A 17,909-nucleotide genomic window follows, 5' to 3' on the forward strand; every position below is an offset into this window, starting at 1 on the left:
TAAAAAGACTCGAGCAAACGCTGAGTATTTATTTCATGAAACTAAAATTATATACACACACACATATTATATATATATATATATATATATATATATATATATATATAAATAATTATTAAAAATTTCATAAACACTAAATTTGTTTTTGTGGTGCTAATGCAGAGTGATCCGCGTTATTTTTTAAATCGTATTTCAACGTTTTAAAGTTTTAGTTTTAAGTTTTAGGATATATTTGTTTTTATTCAATTGTAAGGTTAAAGTACAGATTAGGTACAAAACACCCTCCCCTCCCCATGTTAAGAATAGCTTTTTAAATAATAACGTTATTATTTCAGCACAGATCACTCTCTGTGTGAGTACCGTTTTTGTTTACATAGTGAAAACTACAAAAAAAAAAAAAAAAAAAAAATTTGCCAATTACAATAAAAAATATTAGATGAAAAATACGTATCAGTTAATATAAAGTATTATTTTAAAATTAATATTACAACGTAATAAATACATAATGTTTTAAATGTTAATTACATATCCAAACTTAATATCTGTAAACTAGGAAATTGGCAAATAAAAAAAAATGCGTTGTTTATGTTGCGTTAAGGTTTCCTCCCATTCATATGCAAAGATTTCCAATTTGAATTGTTTGTTTGTACGAACCTGATAGCAAATCCGAGGGAGATCTAAGCAGACAGCACAGCAAAGGATTCCGCACAGTCGTTCCTCAAGCTTGTGGTCGGATTCACCATCCTTGGTGATCACATCCACCTTGGACTTTTTCTTGACCGGTTCGAAGTCCGCGTCATTATTCTCTTTGTTGCTGTCATCGTCATGAAGGCTCTCCGTCTGTATACGTTGAGGTGCTCGATCCGCCATTTTGTTTGTTTATGAAAAAGTCAGCAACAACACAACACGTTGGTGTTCAAGATTTATTACACGTCAGAATGACGTCACGCAAAATAATATAAGGGAGATAACTGCAACGGATAAAAAGAATTGTCGTCTTACTATTTATTGAAAAGAAAAGAAAAGAAAAAAATTACCTTTTCAGTTACCCAATATTCTTGCTTTCGAGCTAATATCAAAGTGGAATATGACCCTGTTAATTCTCAGGTGGACACTATCCATGCATTACCTCCACTTTCTGGAAGGCAGATAGATGTTTTTTTTTTGTTTTTTTGCGAATCGTCAATTACGGAGGACGACAAGTCTAATCCATTCAGAGTCAGAAAGAGCTGGATTCCTCACTATAAACTGACGCTATGTCTAAAGTTGCCTAAGTTGGAAGCACTTAATATATATTTAATTGACACAGGAGTGCTCGCTCTTGAATCTGAGAGAAGTATGGTTCCGTTTGGTCCAAGTATGCCATCCTCCACCCATTACGTTTTTTTTTTGTTTTTTTTTTAACTTCCATTTTCACCCCCAAACAATGCACAGTGCCACTTTGATGTAGGGGCTACTATCGGAGACATAAGTTGCAGGGATACTATGTAGGGAGTTGAGCAGCAAGATGTCTGTTCACATTACACTTGAATGCTGTATATCAGTACAGTTGGGAAAACAGGAATCCGGAAGAGAATTCCAAAGTCTAGCAGTTCTGGAGAAGAAACAATTAGAGTAGAAGGCTTTCTTACATCTAGGGATCTCTGCTGTGTAGGGGTGGGATTTTGCTGTTTGTCGGGGGTATTTACACCGAGAGCGAGAGACTAGAAGCAGATGCACCAGCCCAAATATGACAACAATACTCCATATATGGGCGAATGGTGGCCTTGTAAAGAGGATTTCAGGAGAGGATTCATTTATCGCCGGTCGCCTAAGATGCCTCTGCCAGAAATGTTGATGCATGTGATTGCGACCCTTAGGGCAGGAGCTAGATCCCCTACTGTAAGCTGACCTCATATCTAATCTTGATGCTGTGGAGGGCTGTGTTACATGATACCAGCAACACAAATTGACCTGGCATCATCAATATTTTAGGTCAATTCATAAAATAATTTCCATCCTATAGTACAAACAGAATAAGGAAATTTTAATCAATTGTATATTTGTTCTTTTTTTTTTCAACAATCTTTTCTTATTTATCAATTTACTTTTTACCGTCATCTGAATAAAATGAAGACAGTTTTCATTAAAAAATAAAATTTGGAAAGTGCTCTTTCACCTGATAGTCTTCAGTGAATTTTCTGTAAAAACTTAAAGAGGAGAAAACTAGTCAGGGTGAGATCAGGTGAACATGGTGGATGGAGTAGAACACACCAGCCAAGTTTCAAAATTTTTTCCTGCATTACTTTTGCAATGTCATGGAGGAAGACAACCTTTTTTGTATTGATAAGTACCGGGTGTGTTTTTTCTCAGATTTTCGTCCACACGCTTCAGTTGCTCAAAATACAAGTTTGCATTTAGTATTTGGTTGTGGCCTAAAATCTCAGTAGATAATACCACAAGTATCTCAACAAATGCACAGTAAAATCATTCTTTCATGAGTTTTCGGTTTGGAGGTGAGGGGGGGTTGTGAAGATTTTCTTTTATTAACCCACGACCTTTTGGATTGAATATTGTCATAGGAAACCCATTGTTCGTCATCCATTATGGTATGATCAAGAACAAGCTAATTTCGATGCCTGAAAAGATGTAATGGAAAGATGATTTGTGTCACTTTTCTTGCTTAAGGAGTGATGCCTAGTCTGATAAATTTACCTATCTTTTCTTAATGGCAGCATATGATTGGCTATGAAGTATTGAGTTCTACCAATTCATGATTGCTTAGACAACAATTATTCTCAACACATCTTCATAGATGTCCAATAGATGCCAAGGCTTAGGTTTATCTTTGAAGCTCTAATCTCCAAAAAGAAACTTTGTAAGCCATTTTCTTATTTGTCGATCTGTTATGGCAGCTTGACATTATATGCTGCATATATTCCTTGCTGTCTCTGTCTTACAAACTGTCAAATATACAGCTGCAGTACTTCCATATTAAGTATTATAATCCAAAAATATATCGTTTCATACCAATAGACATGAGAATATTGGTACTTCAAGTCACCTAAAGTGATACTTAAGCAAAACCCAAGAAATATTTAACAGAGTCTGCCTGAAATTTTCCACTGCACATATCCCTTCTCACTGTCAGTAAACAAATTTGTTCAATTTTTTTTAATGGAAATTGCCCCCAGACAAAACATGAAGCCACTTGATGTAAGAAGCTAACAAAAAAAAATATAATACTATTTTAAGATCAGAAACTTGCCAACAATAAGTGTTAGTTGGATAGATTTTGACTCAGAAAAGCAGATAGGACGTAGTCAATTTTCTGAGATATCCTTTTAAAGATAGTAACTCCGCTGTTGTGGGGGGGGGCGATAGAGAGTAAATATAAATGCAGTAGGGTGAGCAAGTGCAACCCGGAAGCATGTATAGGGTAAGTAAGGATCTTCTCTGGAGATGTCCCTTCCACATGGAAAGCCATCTTTAATATAGGCACATATACCATGCCCATGGCGATCTTGGGGGTCAGATTTAGAAGTTAAATTAGAGTATCCTTTAATTACGAACTCATCTAGTGAAATAGTCTGTCCAATGTCTATATTTAGTGTAGAATATAGGCAATAGTAAGAAGGGAAATATGAAATAATTGCAATGATTTAACCAAAATTCATCCTATTAAGAAAAGTCCTTGATAACTATGGAGACTGTGGGAGTTGGCAATGGAATTGGGAAAAATTGTCTTTACATTATATAGATAAGGTGCATATAAATAAAGGATAATGTTTGTATTTAAAAATTATATTTTAAGATAAAATAAATGTGAGTTATATATGTTTTTTTTTTCAGCATCCATTAAACATAGATTTTGCTTGTAAATTAAATTTCAAATATAAGGATATTCAAAAATACTAGAATTATTGATTCATTTGAAAAAAAAAAATTTAAATTGGAGTAAAATGATAATCAATTGAGTCTGCAGAGTGTGTGTGAAGTGACTCCCTATTATTAAGTACTCATAATTTATTAGTGGATATTACTGAAATGAATATGATGAAAACGTGTATAGCATAAGGTTATACTTAGAATTCAATAAGGGCACTAAAATTCGCTACCAGCTTCTCAAACCTTGTGAAACCCAAATCAACAGATAACATCACTCAAGCATAAAGATCAATGTGAGATGAATAGACAGGAATTTTTGAGATGAGGATTGATAATTCATATTATTTGGGTTATTCGGATTACTTCTTTTTTCTTTTTTTCTTTTTTCTTTTTTTCTTTTTTCTTTTTTTCTTTTTTTTGCTCATGTTCGCTCCTTACAAAGCATATCGCCATTTGGACGTAAGGGGCTAATATTTGGTACCATGTCTAAGAAAGATTAACAAGATATTTGTTTATGTTACATTTAAACCTCTGCATATCAGTATAGCCAGGGAAACAGGCAGCAGGAAGGGAATTCTAAAGTCTAGCTGTTCGAGGGAAGAAACTATTAGAATAGAAAGCTTTCTGGCATTTAAGGACATCAACAGTGAAGGGGTGAAATCTTATTACTAAACGGGTTTGTCGGGGATATGTACGTCGAGGGGGCACAAGTGAAACAAATTCATCAGAACACATTCCATTAAAATATTTGTAAAACAGGCACAGTGGTGCAACATTGCGGCGATGGGACAGGGGCTGGAGCTTAGTTGATAAAGTGGGACCGATTAGATTGACAACTCTTTTTGGACCCTATCTAAGAGAGAGAGAGAGAGTAGTGGTAGATGCACCATCCCAGATTCTCATCTTGAATATAATTTTGATCAATGTAACTTCTGATCTTCTTCAGGTGTGTCTTGTTGGACTCGGGAATTTTTCTCTTGAACTCGGGAACCCTGCACACAATTTCGAACATAGGGCTTTATTTTATCTACGTACAGAGGTAGCATGTCCTCGTTCCATCAGCCATGACTGATTAAAAGTCTTAAGTAATTTGCAGTTGCAATCTTAGTGTCACTCGCACTGAGGATTGAACCTTTAACCTCCAGAAGAGTATAACTTGTAACTGAATTTTACTAAGTACTTTGTCCACTATGTTATGGGTCCCAAAGAAAGTTGGAGGCTTCATCGATCAAAATCTTATGCGGATAGATTGATATTTGAAAACTGCAATTTTTTCCTCCTTGCCAGAAACTCTGTTCATGGAAATGTGAGAAATTGCTGTGTGCTGGGTTGGCTGTTTTGAGTGAGTAATCTAGAGATTTTTAATACTCTCATAATATTCATCATCATTGTACTAGTAAAATTTAAAAATTCCTGTATAGACAAATTGTAAAATTATAAGACCTGACGTTGCCCAGGATTGAATGATGGTCAACGAATGTTTCACACTCCCATATTTTTTATTGCCATCAAAATCGGTGAAATAGTCCATTTTTCAATCAAACCGACTGATTGCCTGCTCTAATTAGGGTCCCATTGCAATGCACCTGGAGGAAGTTTCACATGTCTCTTGCAGTGACTAAGTTTACAATATATTGTAGTCTACATTGCACTCGAGAGAACTTAGTTTATTTTATAAAATTATTTTTATATATAATGGCTTGTATCTAAGTTTAAAATGCAAAACTCAAGTATTATGCTTCAATTATGCTCTAAACATAAACATTCATTTCGAATGTGCTCTTGTCATATCAAAGTACCTACTGTTGCTTTTATATTCCTGGCCTTATTGCTTGTGTGGTGATAATGGCTTGAATTTAAGTTTAAAATGAAAAGTCAAGTATTATGCTTCAATTGTGCTTTAAATAGAAACATTCATTTCGAATGTGCTCCTGTCATATCAAAGAACCTGCTGTTGATTTTATATGTTGGGTCTTTCGGCTTGTGTGGTAATAAAACTTCTCAAATGCATTTGTGATGTTAGGCTGTGTAAGGTGTTAACTTTGATCAAAATGGCCTGTTCAGATTATTTCGATTATCGATTATAAATACTTATTGAAGATATTCCAACACAAAATCTATCTAAGAACACTGCCAGGCACTAGAGTACCTTCATGTGAAATTTCATAAAAACCGACTCAGTGTTTTCGAGTCCACAGGAACAAACTCACAGACAAAGTTCATTTTATATAATAGTAGATAGATAGATAAATAGATAGACAGAGATTTAGTTTTTGCTTTATTAATATAGAGTTTAAGAAAGAAAGAACATGCTTTCATTTTTAATATTGTTGTTGCTAGTTTCTGAGCGGTAAACATAATTCCAGTAGCAGTTTTGCTTGTTTCTTGTTTTTGTGGGAGCCTACAAAATAGGTTGGCCTCTCCTTTTGGTCAGTTATGTGACTATGGGGACACAGAAAGCTTTTCACTCTCTCACACAAAGGCATTGTCGTTCTGCTTTTAATTATTAATTATGAGGTTTAGAAACATATCTGTAATTTAATTGACTCCCACTTTTCTTCTTCCCTGCAACCTGTCTCTCATAGACGTGATGTTGCTAGTCTCAGATGTTTTTTATAAATAATATCATGGCCTGTGTTCTTCAGAATCATCTGATCTATTGCCAGCTTCCTTTGTTCCAGCTCCTTTGACTCGTTAGTTTATCAGTGAAAAAACAGTTTCCACAAAAAAAAAAAAAAGAAAAAAAAAAAATTGACAACACACACAGAATACCATCTCTTAGTAGCAGCAGCAACAGTAATATTCATTTCAATTAAATTGAGTGGTGGTGTGAGCATTCAACTAAATAGAGCAGTAGCTCAAAACAGAATAATAGTGCAGACAATCTAAAACATATGCGAACAACGTTAGCTGCATGCCACCAACCTGAAATGATTTCTCTCCAAGTAAAAAATGTCACTTTTTTTATTGAACTCTCTTGAACTGCCAAAAGTGGATATTTTGTATAATCATGCACATTCAACCATCGCTTCAAAATCAAACAGTTCAAGGTTTGTTTCCGCACCCATACTAATCGTGGCTGCTTACCTCTAAGTCTCTCCGCACCATCCTCATACAAATCTATACGGATATGCAAACACATGGTTCTGTTTTAAAGAAGAAAAGCAAGCAACTCAATGGTACTTATCTAATTTGTAAGTGAATCTCCAGTAAGTTTACGCCGGCATCCGGCAAATTATATAAGCAGCCAGAAGATACCAAAGTTTTTAGCCAGTCAGCTGTTGAAAGACAATAAAACTAAGTTGCTCTCCTTTAACCTTTAACAAGACACCTCTCCAATCGCCTATATCCATGACAAATAGCACCCTGCCTAAGAATTCTACCTTCAAACTCCACGGCTTAACATTTGTGGGCAATATGAACTGGAACAAATACTTTGAGGACATTGCAAAGGCTGCTGCAAAGAAGGTGGGTTCCCTCTATCGAGCTAGAAGACTACTCACACCTGAGAGTATCCTGTACCTCTACAAGGCCACCATTCGCCCATGCATGGAGTATTGTTGCCAGATCTGGGATGGTGCATCTACCACTAGTCTTTCCCTCTTAGATAAAGTCCAAAAAGAGTTGTAAATCTAATCGGTCCCACTTTATCAACTAAGCTCCAGCCTCTGTCCCATCACCAAAATGTTGCATCACTGTGCCTGTTTTACAAATATTTTAATGGAATGTGTTCTGATAAACTCGTTTCACTTGTGTTGTGGGGTCGGTCGTCCGAGGACAATCGACCCAACAACTAACAAGGTAGACATAGGCAAAGAGTAAACAGCAAAAAAGGCAAAGAAGAATGACAGACACAGGTGGTTTGGTTAAAGATCCGCCTTTTATTTGCAAAGGAAGTGAAAAATCGTTTGATCTGGATGCTGGTCACCTGGAAGGTCGCACATCACTGGAGGCTAAGGTATGGAGGTCTGGACCAGGTACTCTAGACGTAGCGTGGTTCAGGGTTGCTCGCTGGGTCTGGAACGATTGGCTGGACGTCAGGGCAATCCAGAACGGACCGTGGACACTAAGAAAGAGGGGGTCAGTGTTAAGGAACGGACGGTCAGTAGGGAGCCAGGTGCAAGCGAGGCGGCAGACCGGAGGAACAAGGTGCGAGCGAGATAGCAGACCAGAGGTGCAAGGTGTAGGAGATGTTGCAGGCCAGAGGAGTGAGGTGCAAGCGAGGTTGCAGGAAAGCTGCAGGAGGAAGTTGGAGGTGCTGAAGCGAGCTGGAGGCACCAAGGGCTGGAAGGCTGCAGGAATGAGCTGGAGGCACCAAGGACTGGAAGGAGCTGGAGGCGCTAGAGCAAGCTGGAGGCACCAAGGGCTAGAAAGGCTGTGGGAATTAGCAGGAAGCCGCTGGAGTGAGCTGGAAGGCTGCAGGAGTGAGCAGCAAATCGCTGGAGACTGGAAGTGAAGTTAACTGCTGGTGGATCTCAGGAGGCAAACAGTAGTGAATCGCATTAGTGAAAAAACTTAGTCCTGATAAAGGCTGGTTGTTTAGCCCTGATAAGGGCTGTTTGAACTGCTGCTGAGACGGCTGGTATCGCTGGGAATCCTTTGGCTGGTGGGTTCGGTCGACGTGACTGATAGCGTCAACAGCGCCATTTTAGGAGCCTCCTCCTACTCCCCAGCTGGGTCTGGCGCTCGGCCGAAACTGCCTGGTTGGGCCGAGACTGCCTGTATTCATTTGGCCAGCGTGATGTTAGTGGTGTCGCTCCCAATAAGACAAACAACTAATTAGTTTCAGAATGGAATTCATTTGATTCCATTTAAATTAATTTCGTCAAAAAGTAAAAGGTCAATTTCCTGTTTTGTTTGATATATTTGAATTCCGACGTGTGTAGCAAAGTTGATGATAAAAAAAGGGGAAGGTAAATGTATTCACTGAACCCGGATATAGTCATATGTTTAGCTTGTGTTAGCCAATCGCGTCCTTTGTTTAAGGTAAGGGAAGGCGAAGAGAACAGCAGGGGCAAAGAAAGAAAGAAAAATGGAGGCGGTAATTTTGAAACCGCGACACTTGTACCCCCTTGGCATACATATCCCCGACAAATCCACTTAGCAATAAGATTTCACCCCTTCACTGTTGATGTCCCTAAATGCTAGAAAGCTTTCTATTCTAATAGTTTCTTCCCTCGAACAGCTAAACTTTGGAATTTCCTTCTTGCTGCCTGCTTCCCTGGCTGTACTGATATGCAGAAGTTTAAATGTAACATAAACAAATATCTTGTTAATCTTTCCTAGACATGGCCCCAAATAGTAGCCCCTTACGTCCAAGTGGTGATATGCTTTGTAAGGGTTGAACATGAGTAAAAAAAAAAAAAAGTTTGAATGAAAGCATGAAATTCATTTAATCAGGAAAAATTTTTTAAACTGAAAATGATTTTCAACATTCTATGTCAACATAAAATCCCCCCAGTTCTATTTAGGAGGGGAAGGCTGCATTTTGAATTAATTGTCTGGCAGTTATCACCTCAGTATTTTCTGGCTGCGTACATAATCAGTCGGCATGAGATTGCTTGAGATTGGGTCGTAAACTCGATATGTACCAACTCTAAAACCGACATTTTCATTCGTAAACCTTTCATTTTAATTATTCTAATTAGCTGCAAATTGCAATTAATTCATCAAATGACTCATCTATTTTTTTTTGTTCAGACTGAGGAGCCCAGATTTATGGGAATTAAATACATCATTTTTTTGTTGGTAAACATTTACTATAAAACAAAACAAACAAACAAAAAACAACACTTACTATTAAAAAAAAGCCAAAAAACATTTACGATTAAAAAAAAAAAAGTAAACAAATATATTTTTCTTTTAAATTAAGGAAACATGTTTTTATGTTTGGATTATATTTTTTTTAATATTACACCTAAGCCTGAAAAAAAAAGGGAAAAAGAACTTGTTTATTACTTTTACAAAGATCATCAGTGAAAAAAAAGAAAAAAGAAAAACAGGAACCATTTATTAAGCCTTAATTTGTCATGCCTAAATAGAATAGAGAATCAGTAAGAATCATTTGTTGTGCCTTAATTATTCATATACACATAGCAAAACCACTAAACAATGTTAATCAAACAATCACTTTGCATAAACTTTTGAGAAAAATGATGAGAAAGTCATAACGTCAATTGTCCATTTTAAACTGAACCCTTTAGTTAAATAAAGGCTTCCAATTTAGCCACCATTCCCAGCATCTAGTTGCTCCCCTTCCCATCAATGTAATCTTTCCTCACCATCGTAGCAGCTGTAAAACTACTTGTTACCCGATTCGACAACGATCGCCAACCCCAACGTTGTGTGCTGTGGATTTCTTTGCTTTCATCTTCTCTTTTCATTCTAGCCATGTGGTCGTTTTCTAAGCATTGACGACTACTGAAGTGGTCGTGTTGGTGTTGGTGTTGGCACTGGCTCACATGTATATGTGTGTATATGTGTGACAAGATGAACCCTTTACACACTAAATTCCATATCTACAATCGAGTTGGTTGATCAATTCATTTCCTCATCTTATCCAGCCATGATCTGCCTCTGATCGAACAATTTGTAATTGTTGTCACCCGTCACACCCAAGACCGTCTCCAACTATTCCCAACTGTCAATAAAACCCAGTCACTCCCAAAATTACCTCTAAATATATCTCAAGTCCTTTCGCTTGTCACACCCTGACAATTCTATTTAGTTTCCTTTCTCTACCCAGGTGAACAACTTCCTTTTCACTGTTCTGCTGATAAACCCATTTCCTATATGTTTGTTCTTCTGATAAACTTATTTCCTCTTGTCTTTTGTCATGTTTCTTTTTCTCTTTCTGTCCCACTTCTCAACACTTGTGATGGGAGGATGCCGATAGTATCACAGCAGAAAAAACAAGGCGTTACTAGCTAACAGGCATCTGGTAAAAATTCAAGAATCAACATCAGGAGCCGTCATTCGTTGGTTGCATTTGTATGGCAAACATGAATATATCAGGCTTGGAACCACAAATCCATGGATGGAGGATAACAATGTTGCTTTTGTGCATGTGCAACCATCATCCCTTTGTGTATTCTGGGTCAAACCTTCCTCAACTTTGTTTACAAATGTTGGGCCTTGCTGTTCAGAATACCAGAGGTACAAACCCGCAATGTTGTAGCTTCAACAAATATCTACGACACTCAAGGACAAATTAGACAATCCAAAGATATAATCTTTGTGGGCTTGTGATAGAACAAAATGAAGGTAAATGAGATTTAGAAGCAACAATCACTGCATTTTGATTTCAGGTATTATCATTTTTACTGGCTGGGACCTGTGGAAATTCCACAGGGAACTCATTCATATGTAATATATTGATGTTGGCATTCTGTACATGTTCAGCGTAAATGGAGACGCTCTGATATTATTGTAACTTTTTTGTTAAAACTGCAAAAGTATTTATCTAAGCTAACACGAACGCCCAGCACAGCCCAGTCGTAAAGTACGCTTAAATATGATATTTTAATTCTTGCAGATTTTGTATATATTATTATAGAGTTAATGTTCTACCGATTTTTATATGTTATAGAGTTGTGATTTCAAAGGTAAAAAAAACATCCATATGACTTGGGCGCATTAGCTTGAATTGAAACCGAAATAAAAATTTATGAAAAAAATATATGTATATATATATATATATATATATATATATATATATATATATATATATATATAACTTGAGTTCCTTCAGCGATAATCGAAACTGAAACCAAAACTTATAATTCTTGATAAAATTCTTCATAAAAAAAATAGATAACTTAAGTGCCATCAGCTATAATCGAAACTGGAGCCAAAACTTATGAAAAATTCTTGGTAAAATTATTTATGACAAGAAATGGAAGTACATAACAATTTAACGACACGGATATAAGCGTGATACAGAAAATAACACACACGCTATCGTATTAATATATAGATTGTGTAGATAGTGAAAACAGCAAAAATATGGCAACAATACATTTTTACTTCTGAATGAAGTGTACAGTTTGTAAATGTTTGAATGTCAAACCTTATTTAATTGTTAATTGCCTCAGCTTGTACAATTACGATCCGTTGACCTTGGAGAAGGCATTTGGCGACAACAGTGGCGAGATGTCCAAGGCATCGATTAGAATAGCCTGAGCTTAAAAACCCATGTTTGCAAAAAGATCGAATTTGGGGTTTCATTTTTTATTTAATGCATCAGGCAAACGGAAGTTAGCTGCACCATATAAGTATCTGCAAATCCATTTTCTACAGATTCTTTGCAAAAGTATGAGTCACTCAATAGCACTTTCTTGCATGTTGAGTAAGCCTTTAATGAACACCGTGCACACAATTATATAAGTAATTAAAGAAACAATACCAGAAAGTAAGAGAATGATCTGAAAAAAAGAAGAAAAAAAAAAAGAAAGCATAAGTGCACTTTAACTCACTGGAAGTATTTTTTGTTTTCATTGTTAGAAGAGTTATACTAGCGAAAAGGGAAGACAATCCAAAATTAATGTTTGTTATCTAACCAGACTTTTCCGGTAATTCAAAACAAGTTCAATAAAGTAAAAAAGTTTCAGAACAGAAAACATTAACTAATGAAACATTTAATTTAATTAAATTTTTTATAAATTTATCAACAATATGTGTTTTTATTTGATTCTGATCTTCGTAGTTGTTGTTTCACCACAAAAAATGAATACATAAATAATGAAGCCTCATCTCAAAGGAATCCAAATAATAAAAATAAAAAATGATATTTAATACCATTTAGTACAGACCCGACAATGGAAGACCAGATAAGAACACAGAATTGGATTTATAAGACCATAAAATCCAACCTTGATTGCCCTTCGGGGCCCATGGAAGAGGTGTTGAGTCTCTACGATTTCAGGTGAGTACTGTCTGAAGATAGCGGTTTCAATCCTACCCAAAGCAGGCCAGAGGATTAGTTGACCAAAACGTGGTGAAATAACAGCGACTATGAAAATGAAGATAACAGCCCGCAAAAAGAATGAATGCACAAATTATGAAGCCTCATTTCAAAGGCCTCGAAAAGAATAAAAATATATAAATTTAGCAACAATATTTCAAAATAAATTATATTTAGAAATAAAATGTAACATTCTATATTTCAAAATAATTATTTTCAGAACTAATATTTTTTGTAATGCACAAATAATATATAGCATTCAGTTTAGAATATTATAAAATGAATAGAATGCATATTTTTATAAAACTTTTTGTTTTAAAAGATAAATTTCTTTAAATAAATCTTAAGAATTCTAAGTCATTCTAGAATATATATATATATATATATATATATATATATATATATATATATGAAATTTAAATTTAAAATGGAGGTGGAGAGACCTAGAGGTTCACCGTTTTGCCCATCTTATGCATGCTTTCTCAAAAGAGATGGTCAATGTACTGACCATCCCTCTTGAAAAAACCTGCATTAAACGGGCGAAACGTCGAGCCTCCGGGTCTCTCCATCTCCATTTTAAATTTCATATCGCATTTTATCCATTTTAATAATAATAATAACAACATATATATATATATATATATATATATATATATATATGTATATATATGTATATATATATATATATGTATATATATATGTATGTATATATATATATGTATATATATATATATATATATATATATGTATATGTATATATATATATATGTATATATATATGTATGTATATATATATATATATATATATATTACTTGATTCATTGTTGGAAAATTCCGTTTTCACTAGTATAACTCTTCTGAAAATGAAACAAAAATACTTCCGGTAAGTTAAAATGCATTTGTCCCTTTTTTGAACTTGTATAAAAAAATAAATAAATAAATAAAATGTAGAGGTCCAATTTGTTAAAATTAAGAAAATTTTATTTGGTCATTTTTAAAAAAAATGGTAAAAAAAAAAAAGGGGGGGGGAAGAAATGTAGAAAAATATTTCATGTTTTTGTTACAATCCAAGTGTAAATTTACAAAGAATGAATGTTTGTTTTGTTTTAAAAACACATTAAACACGATTTATTCTGTAAAATAAATCTAGTATAACTAATCATAAATGCCTGAATAAAATCTGCTAACAAAAAAATAAGAACATGAATGAACTTTGACACAAACCATGAGACAATGGCTGGCATGATTCGTAAAGATTGACGGTCGGTAAGATCTTAATGATTTATTTTGGAAGTTATTTACAGTGAAACGAATTTTGACAGGGTTTCGTAATTCCCAAACAGTTTATTTTTAGTTTTTTGTTAGTAAAACATTGTATTACATGAAAAATAAGTAAAATACAGGAAGTTATAGCAGGTTTAATCCTCTACGTGAAAAGTGGATAAAACAGGACCTGTGAAAAAGAAAAATATGGCTAATATATAAGTGGTGCTATTTTGTTACAGAACGAAATTCAAAATATTGAATTTTAAGTAAAAACAATGTTATCTACTTAATTGTCATGTCACAGTAATGGACATATCCAAAAATTACAAAAACAATAAAATAGAAAATTAATTATTAATGAAAATAGTTTAAAAAAACAATTAGCGAAAATTGAATTTTAATAATAAAAAGGAGCTGGGAAGTTTGAATAATAAACATTTTCTAAAAATTTTAGACCAATTTAGTAAAACTCAATTTTCTGCTAATTGTCTTCGTAAACTACTTTCATTAATAATTAATTTTCCATCTTATCATTTTCCATAATTTTTGGATATGTTCATGACAATTAAGTATAGCAACAGACAAAATGGAGGTGGGGTATAAGCTTTGTTTTGATGGAGTCTCTCTATAAAACTCTACCAAAAATCAGGTAATTATCTAATCAATATGAAATTTTCATATTTTGATTATTAAGTAAAGACTAAACTTTTAAAAGGTGTAAGTATTTTTTCATAGTTGATATAAATATTTTTGCTTACATAACTCTCTTCTGGATTTGTGGTCACTCTTACCCTTAAAATAAAAGCTGAATATACTTCCTGTATAGGAGAGAGGGAGAAGATTTTAAGAAAAAAAAAAACAACTGCTCTTCAAATTTTGAAATTGAAAATCCGAATTTTGAATCTGTAATTTTTTATGTTTTGTGTTTTAAAGTGTGAAATTCGTTGAATATTGTAAAAAGTTTTTGACTTGTAATGGGGGCTATATATTTAAATGCTGCCCACATCAGCATTATGTGGCACAAGGCCGGAAAGTGGGAACCCCGCAGGCTCCCCTAAAGGAGGGGCACTCCTGCAATTTTAAAAATTGCCTGAGTAACCCCGTCGGCATTCCCCGGTCGGGGCGCCTCAGGTAGCAAGCAATAAACTTGCCCCACCGGAAAGCCCGGTGGCAAGGCCTGGGAGGGTGGACCTCTTAGGTATTACCCAGATGGCGTACCTCAGTCCAACAGGTGCTGGGCCGGTTCCTGGCCCCTCACCTGTTGGGCTGAGTGTCAAGTGACGAATCCTTGACTTGTACTACCCTGTCTCCATGCAGCCGAAGCCGCTAGGAGACACATCCCATCACAATGAACTTGTAATGGGGGTATGAGAAAATGGATTCGCCAATCATTTTTATAACCAATGGCTGTGCTAAAAAATCAATCAAAACGTTGCAAAATTATTATAAAAATCGTCGAATTTTGGATTCAGTCAGTTCGCCATTTGCTACGTCAATATAGACAAATCATCTCGTCTTTTTAACTGTTTTTGTATATTGATGTTAAAGATATTTGAACTATTACCAACTCAACATTTTACAGATTTCTACTTTCTACTAGTGATGACGGGTTACTAATAAAGAAACAAATAAAAAAAGGTAGAAAATGTCTTGCAACCCCAATAAAGATGATATTGTGTTGAAATTTTGAGACTTTTAAAATAAATAAATAAATGCATCGTTTGGCTTCCAAAAGGAGGCCACTACATATTCTTATCTTCAATTGTGTATCCACACACATTTCCCAACAGACTTTGACATTTGAAGTATTACCAAACCAACAACTTACAGATTTTTACCTTCTACTAATGATAACATGGCATCAGAAAAACAAAAAAAAAAGTCTTGCAGCCCCAATGAGGATGATATTGCATAAAATATTTGGAAATTTTAAATAAATATTTATTAAAAAGAAAAAAGAAATGCATTATTCAAGTTCAAACTGTTTTTTTTCTTTAAATTCAAATATTCAATTATTCCTAATAGGAGGCAACTACATATTTTTAATATGGTAATGTGTAGAAACAATGGTCTAGAAAGAAAATGGTCACCAAGTTAGAATTTTATGTAAAAATTGAAATAGAAAGAAATTCCTACCTTCATATAAATTATAAAGATAATTGTTTGTAAACAAAGTTTGCTTCACAAAAAAATAAATAAAAAAGTTTTTTCGGATTTAATGATGAAATTCCATCTTTTAAACATTTCCATCTCCAACCATCAATTGACTCTGAATTATTGTTCAATGTGCCAATGTAAATTATTACAAATTTCACACCTTCAAGAATTGGCTATTATTAGGTCGGTGCAAAAATAATGTCGTTTTTACATACATATATATATGTAGTAGAGATTTAGAAGGCTGTCACAATGCGAGGAATGAAATATAGTCGTTGTTGGTAAAAGTAGACGAGAACAAGTGGCGATTTACGAATCGATAAGTACATATATATATGTTTATATATACATATATTTATTCAGTTGTATTAGGTAAGATGTCTTACTTGTTATGTCTGCGACAATATCCATTATTAATTTCAGAAAAAAATTCCATTTTCAAATGGTGGGCATAACAGATCGATTCAGAGCATGCTAGATGATGGAGCAGAAGTTGGGTAGCTATGTGGGGCCTCGGAGCAAATGTGAGTAGGGGATTTATGTATGGTCTGATTAGGTAATTAACATGTTTATAATTTTTATTTATTTCTATTTATTTATTTGTCTTTTTTTTTTGGTTTATAACTTGTTGCTTTAGCATGAGCTTTTTTAATTTTGTATGTTCTCTATTTTGTTGTCTTTATCATTATTACTATTACCAACAACGCCTATATTTCATTCCTCGCATTGTAACAGCCTTCCAAATCGCTACTACATACCTATCCCACACAATGCTTCAAGCAAACTACATATCAATATATATATATATATATATATATATATATATATATATATATATAGTTGAACATCCAAAAAACCAAATAATTGAACTATTACCAAATATGGTACCATTCTAATGTCATTTTTATATAGTTGAACATAAAAAAACAACATTATTTTTGTACCAACCTAATAACTGATGTTTAGCAATGCACTGAATCATTTAAAAATTGTCAGTGTTAGAATATTGTTATTTCTTTAGTCCATATGAAATCATTGTCATAAATATCATTTAAAACACTTGTTGGATGCATTCTAAGAACTCAGCGGCCATATTTTTTCTAGACAGCTGTGTCTCCACATTACCAAATAATGTTTATTATAATAATAATAATGTATCTCTATATTAATGAAGTAGCCGCAGGAATTCCCCTTTGGAAAAAGTACCATAGGTTTGCAACAACCGATGCCACAAATTCAATACAGCTAGGCTAATAGCCATTATCTTATGTAGCTTTCATAAAGACACATTCAATTATGATAATAAAATACTACATTACATCCTAGGAGCAACAACATAATTATCGCAACATTGTTAGAGGATGGGGTACTATTTTTCTCTAAATACTTAGACCTACCACCGCTACCAGTCGATACTGGGAGCAACTCTACACGTTCCATAGATTCTATGCTTATACCGCCCATAACTGGCTCATGCATACACAGATATACCATTAACTTTCCCATAGTTGAATCAAAAACAAGTCTTCCTTGGGAAAGTTCACTACCACCGATTGGTTGCCTGCTAATTCTCTTATTCTGGAATTTGATCATTCTATACGAATACTACAGAACATTTCAGTATGGTATTGCTAGGACAAATACTTCTACGCACGGC

The 17,909-nt window shown here is 34.4% G+C and overlaps 1 protein-coding gene across 1 annotated transcript in view; it reads right to left on the reverse strand.

Annotated features, from left to right (window-relative positions):
- Positions 1–1,257, reverse strand: part of LOC145277671 (zinc finger TRAF-type-containing protein 1-like) — a 40,592-nt gene extending 39,335 nt beyond the window's left edge. Inside the window, exon 1 of the mRNA XM_080129335.1 lies at positions 655–1,257. Within this exon, the coding sequence (XP_079985461.1) occupies positions 655–870 (216 nt within the window). The 5' untranslated portion in view covers positions 871–1,257. The remainder of the gene's footprint in view (positions 1–654) is intronic.
- Positions 1,258–17,909: the final 16,652 nt, after the last annotated feature.

The sequence above is a fragment of the Euprymna scolopes genome, chromosome 6 (genome assembly GCF_053919585.1).
Source record: "Euprymna scolopes isolate OS-2025 chromosome 6, ASM5391958v1, whole genome shotgun sequence".
NCBI classification, from domain to species: Eukaryota; Metazoa; Mollusca; class Cephalopoda; order Sepiida; family Sepiolidae; genus Euprymna; species Euprymna scolopes.